We start from the raw sequence: 6,277 nt of genomic DNA, 5'->3' as shown, positions 1-6,277 counted from the left end.
AGACGGAAACTGAAAGAAGCCCATCGTATATATATATATATATATATATAGGTGTAGGAGTGGCTGTGTGGTAAGTATCTTGCTTACCAACCACGGGGGACGTAAACACACCAGCATCGGTTGTCTTGCGATGTTGGCGGGACAAACACACACACACATATATATAGGATGTGCTTCTTTCTGTCTCCATCTACCAAATCCACTCACAAGGCTTTGGTCGGCCCCGAGGCTATAGTAGAAGACACTTGGACCCCTGGAGCCTGGTGCAGCAGCCCTCCGGGGCTCCCCAGCCCTCAGTCGAACCGTCTAACGCACACCAGCATGGGGAAAACAAACCCTAAACGATGACGATGACAAACAATAAACAAAAATGAAATCGCGTACCTTTTAATTTGTCTGCTAGGGCCTTCTTCTCTCGTTCTAGATCAGCAATGGTCTGTTCCAGGTCCTCGAGCTTGCTATTTTGGGGCGAGTCCGTCGCGTCAAAGTCTGTTTTCAAGCTGTTTAAATCTGACAGCAAACTGCAAAGGAAACATTATAATGAATGAAAGGTTTCTACGGTCGCTAGGAAAAGGTAACTCAAATCCTTAAACCCTAAACCTAACTCAAATCCTAAAACCCTAATCCTAACTCAAATCCTTAAACCCTAATCCTAACTCAAATCCTAAAACCCTAACCCTAACTCAAATCCTTAAACCCTAACTCAAATCCTTAAACCCTATCCCTAATTCAAATCCTAAAACCCTAATCCTAAAGCCCTTACCCTAAATCCCTAACTCTAAAACCCTAAAATACTAACCCTAGCCATAAAACCCTAACCCTAACACATTATGGGGTCTGGTGTGGATTAGGGTTAGGATTCTTATTAAAAAGTATCAGAACTGCTACAACCTTAACCATAAAATCTTAACCCTAACCCTAATCCTAACTCAAAACCTGAAACCCTAACCCTAACTCAAAACCTGAGGCCCTAACCCTAATCCTAACTCAAAACCTGAGGCCCTAACCCTGATCCTAAAGGACTGAACCTGGAACCATGTGGTCTCGGCAAGCAAGCTACTTACCACACAGCCACTCATGCACCGCCGCCTACACTCTTCCATAAAAACCAAACAGGGGCCCCCCCATCAACCCCGAAAGGGGTTAACCGTAAGTTTTTACTAAAAACCAAACTTCGAAGTCCCAACATCGAATGCTAAATAAGGTTATAATATATATATATACTTACTTGTTTTCAGTAAATGTGAACCCAATGAAGGGCAAATGAAGGCCTCGAAACGTTCCTTGGTGACTCGACGGCGCTTGAGAATCCTGGGTGAAACCGAGAAAAGAGAGGATTTATATTTAAGACATCATCATCATCGTTTAACGTCCGCTTTCCATGCTAGCATGGGTTGGACGATTTGACTGAGGACTGGTGAAACCAGATGGCTACACCAGGCCCCAATCTGATTCTGGCAGGGTTTCTACAGCTGGAGGCCCTTCCTAACGCCAACGCTAGCATGGGTTGGACGATTTGACTGAGGACTGGTGAAACCAGATGGCTACCCCAGGCTCCAATCTGATCTGGTAGGGTTTCTACAGCTGGAGGCCCTTCCTAATGCCATTGACCCAGAATAATCCAAGATTAGCAATGAAAAAATCTACTCACCGTATGTCGTCTAAAATCTGTCTCATCCACATCGAAGTTCGATGTGTCAGTGGGGCTGCTAACTTCCGGTATATACTGGGCCTTTACTGAAAACCCCCCCCCCAAAACGAAGGGCTTAGTTTAATATATAAGTCATGCAAGAGAACGTGGTATTAATAATGGTATTACATAGAGATATGTACTTGCATAGCAAGTGACCCTAACCCTAACTCTAAAACCCTAATCCAACCCTAAAACCTTAACCCTAACCCTATTCCTAAAACCTTAAAAGATTAATTTCTCGATCTGCCCTTGAAAGAGCAAGGTTCCTATTTGCCCTAACCCTCACAGTAACCCTAAAACCCTAACCTATCCGTAAAACCTTAACTCTAAAACCCCAACTCTAACCTTAACTGTAACCATAAAACCTTAACCCTACCTCTGAAACCTTAACCTTAAAACCCTATCCTTAACTTTAAAATGTTAACCCTAACTCTAAAACCCTAACCTAACCCTAAAACCTTAACCCTAAAACCCTATCCTTAACTTTTAAATGTTAACCCTAACTCTAACGTAACCCTAACGCTAAAACCTTAACACTAACCCTAAAACCCTATCCTTAACTTTAAAATGTTAACCCTAACTCTAACTCTAAAACCCTAACCTAACCCTAAAACCCCAACCTAACCCTAACCCTAAAACCTTAACCTTAAAACCCTAACCTAATTCTAACGCTAAAACCTTAACCTTAACCCTAAAACCCCAACCCTAACCATAAAACCTTAACCCTATCCTTAACTTTAAAATGTTAACCCTAAACCCCTAACCCTAAAACCCTAACCCTAACCCTAAACTCTAGAAGCAAAACAGACACGGCTGGAAACCCTTTGGTCCTAACCCTAACCCTAAAACCCCATCCTTAACTTTAAAATGTTAACCCTAACCCCCTAACCCTAACCCTAAAACCCCAACCCTAACCCTAACTGTAACCATAAAACCTTAACCCTATCCTTAACTTTAAAATGTTAACCCTAACCCCCTAACCCTAACTCTAACTCTAAAACCCTAACCCTATCCCTAAAACCTTAACCTAACCCTAAAACCCTAACGCTAAAACCTTAACCCTAACCCTAACCTCTGGAAGCAAAACAGACACGGCTGGAAACCCTTTGGTCCTAACCCTAACCCTAAAACCCCATCCTTAACTTTAAAATGTTAACCCTAACCCTAACTGTAACCATAAAACCTTAACCCTATCCTTAATTTTAAAATGTTAACCCTAACCCTAACTGTAACCATAAAACCTTAACCCTATCCTTAACTTTAAAATGTTAACCCTAACCCCCTAACCCTAATCCTATCCCTAAAACCTTAACCTAATCCTAACCCTAAAACCCTAACGCTAAAACCTTAACCCTAACCTTAACCTCTGGAAAAAAAAACAGACACGGCTGGAAACCCTTTGGCCCTAACCCTAACCCCAACAAAAAAAGAACAGGTCTGAGGTAAATACGAAAGGAATATATACACTTACTGTTTCGGATGTTTTCCCATTCGATTCCTTTGAACCAGGGATGGGTTTGAAAATCCTCGAGACCCCTTTTGCCGAACCGGTCATCAGCGTTGCATATGAGCCGTCGCATAAGGTCCTTCGCTTCCGGGGTCACGTCGCCGTCGTCGGGGAATTCAAAGCGGTTCTGTGTAAAAAAAAAAAAAAGGGGGAGACACAAAGTAAAGGATATAAATCGATTTTAAGGGCCGGTTTTTTTTTTTTTGCAGAAGGGGGGACTGCCATGGACGGAGAGGCTGTATGGGGGAGTGTTGGGTGGCGGGGAAGGTTGTGATGCCTTTACGAAAATAAGGGTCACAGGAAATGTGGGTGGAGAAGGTTGTGATCCCTTGAGAAATATAAGGGGACAGGAAATGTGTGTGGGGAACCTTGTGATCCCTTGAGAAATATAAGGGGACAGAAAATGTGTGTGGGGAACCTTGTGATCCCTTGAGAAACATAAGGGGAGATGAAATGTGTGTGTGGGTGGGGGAATCTTGCGTCCCTTTAAGAAATATGAGGGGACAGGGAATGTGGGTGGGGGGAATCTTGCATCCCCTTAAGAAATATGAGGGGACAGGAAAAGTGGGTGGGGGGGAATCTTGCGTCCCCTTAAGAAATATAAGGGGACAGGAAATGTGGGTGGGGAAGCTTGCGTCCCCTTAAGAAATATAAGGGGACAGGAAATGTGGGTGGGGGAAGCTTGCGTCCCCTTAAGAAATATAAGGGAACAGGGAATGTAGGTGGTCCCTTGTGATCCCTTAGCAAAAATAAGGGTACAAGAAATGTGGGGAGGGGGAAGCTTGTTCCCTTGAGAAATATAAGGGGGACAGGAAATGTCTGTGGGGAACCTTGTGATCCCTTGAGAAATATAAGGGGACAGGAAATGTCTGTGGGGAAGCCTGTGATCCCTTAGCAAAATTAAGGGCACAAGATTGCGTCCCCTTAAGAAATATAAGGGCACAGGAAATGTGGGTGGGGAACCTTGTGATCCCTTAGCAAAAATAAGGGCACAGGAAATGTGGGTGGGGAACCGTGTGATCCCTTAGCAAAAATAAGGGCACAAGAAATGTGGGGAGGGGGGAAGCTTGTTCCCTTGAGAAATTTACGGGGACAGGGAATGCATCAAGGAAAACAGGAAGCGGTCTGGCTTCCAAGGGCTAAATAAGGGAAATAAGGAATTTAGAATTTACCTGGTGATTCATAATTTTGCCATAGGTTTCAACTAAGGATTCTGCATAAAATGGAGTTTCCCCGTAAAGCATCTCGTACATACAAACGCCAAGGGACCACCAGTCGCACTCGGGCCCGTAGCGGCCATGTCCGTCTTCCATTGCCTGAAACAAAAGAGAGGATTTGTAAAGGATGAATGGATAAAGGATATTTTTGGGGATGAGTCCCTAATTCTAAAATCCTAGCCCTGACCATAAAACCCTCACCCTGACCATAAAACCCTTACACTAACTCTAAAACCCTAGCTGACTCTAAAACCCTAACCCTGACTCTAAAATTCTATCCCTGGCCATAACACCCTTACCCTAACTCTAAAACCCTAACCCTGGCCATAAAACCCTAACCCTGACTCTAAAACCCTATCCCTGACCATAAAACCCTAACCCTGATTCTAAAACCCTTACCATAACTCTAAAACCCTAAGCCTGGCCATAAAACCCTAACCCTGACTCTAAAACCCTAACCCTGACCATAAAACCCTTACCCTAACTCTAAAACCCTAACAGTGACTCTAAAACCCTAACCCTGGCCCTAAAACCCTAACCCTATCCCTAATCCTAAAACCCTAACCCAAACCCTGACCCTAAAACCTTAACGCTATCCCTAATCCTAAAACCCGAACCCTATAACCCTAACCCTGACCAAAACCCTATCCCTAACCATAAAACCTTAACCCAATCTCAAATCCTAAAACGCTAACCCTGACCCTATCTCTAATCCTAAAACCATAACTACACCAGGCTCCAATCTGATCTGGCAGGGTTTCTACAACCGGATGCCCTTCCTAACACCAACCACTCTGATGAACCAACAGTACATCGACCCCTTAACCCTGAATTAAACTTAACATGTGACCCTTCGTTTTTTTGCCCTTCAAAATTCGGACAGAACTTATGGGGCAACCCCCGTACACGATCAAAATTCAGATTTAGAACCCTAACCCTTACTTACTCTGAGTATTTCTGGGGAGATATAATCTGGGGTGCCAACAGCTACAGACGACTGGACCTGAAAAATAAAGGAGCTCAGATTAATTACAGCAAAAGGATTAAGATAATTAGGAACCTTGCTCTTTCAAGGGCAGATCGAGAAATTAATATTTTAAGGTTTTAGGGTTAGGGTTAGGGTTAGGGATAGGGTTAGGGATAGGGTTAGGGTTGAGGTTTTAGAGTTGGGTTAGGGTTTTAGGGTTAAGGTTTTAGAGTTAGGGTTAGGGTTAGGGATGGCTTAGGGATAGGGTTAGGGTTAAGGTTTTAGGGTTGGGTTAGGTTAGGGTTTTAGGGTTAGGTTAGGGTTTTAGGGTTAGGTTAGGGTTTTAAGGATAGGGTTAGGTTAGGGTTTTAAGGATAGGGTTAGGGTTTTAGAGTTAGGGTTAGGGTTTTAGGGTCAGGGTTAGAGTTTTAGAGTTAGGGTTAGGTTAGGGTTAAGGTTTTAGAGTAAGGTCCAAACTTACCGTGCCGTCCGACAGCAACTTCAGGCAAGACCCAAAATCCGCTAGCACGATGTGGCCATGTTTATCTAGGAGTACATTATCCGGCTTGATGTCTCTGTGCACGTATCGCAACATGTGCAGAGAGTGAATGGCTAAGACCATCTCGGCGATGTAGAATCGCGCCATGTCTTCGGGGAGCCTTTCTTCGTACTTGCTCAGAAGGGTCAAGAGGTCACCCCCGCAGTAGTAGTCCATGACCAGGTACTGGAAGAGGGAAGGTTTATAACATGTAAAAAGGTAAGGCGCTGGATTTACGGGTCGAAAGGTTCCCTAGGGGTTGCTATATATATATATGTATATATATATATACATATACACATATATATGTATATATATACATATACACATATATATGTATGTATATATATACATA

The 6,277-nt window shown here is 43.5% G+C and overlaps 1 protein-coding gene across 1 annotated transcript in view; it reads right to left on the bottom strand.

Moving 5' to 3' along the window:
* LOC106880841 (serine/threonine-protein kinase MRCK beta) overlaps positions 1-6,108 on the bottom strand; it is a gene marked incomplete at its 5' end in the record, with an annotated part of 9,270 nt that extends 3,162 nt beyond the window's left edge. Inside the window, 7 exons of the mRNA XM_014930974.1 lie at positions 385-521; positions 1,229-1,311; positions 1,652-1,737; positions 3,165-3,327; positions 4,373-4,516; positions 5,364-5,420; positions 5,866-6,108. Of these exons, the coding sequence (XP_014786460.1) occupies positions 385-521; positions 1,229-1,311; positions 1,652-1,737; positions 3,165-3,327; positions 4,373-4,516; positions 5,364-5,420; positions 5,866-6,108 (913 nt within the window). The remainder of the gene's footprint in view (positions 1-384; positions 522-1,228; positions 1,312-1,651; positions 1,738-3,164; positions 3,328-4,372; positions 4,517-5,363; positions 5,421-5,865) is intronic.
* Between the last annotated feature and the right edge of the window lie 169 nt (positions 6,109-6,277).

The sequence above is a fragment of the Octopus bimaculoides genome, unplaced genomic scaffold (assembly GCF_001194135.2).
Source record: "Octopus bimaculoides isolate UCB-OBI-ISO-001 unplaced genomic scaffold, ASM119413v2 Scaffold_137531, whole genome shotgun sequence".
Taxonomy (NCBI): domain Eukaryota; kingdom Metazoa; phylum Mollusca; class Cephalopoda; order Octopoda; family Octopodidae; genus Octopus; species Octopus bimaculoides.
Note: the sequence above shows the minus strand (reverse complement) of the source record. Positions and strands in the feature narration are given on the sequence as shown.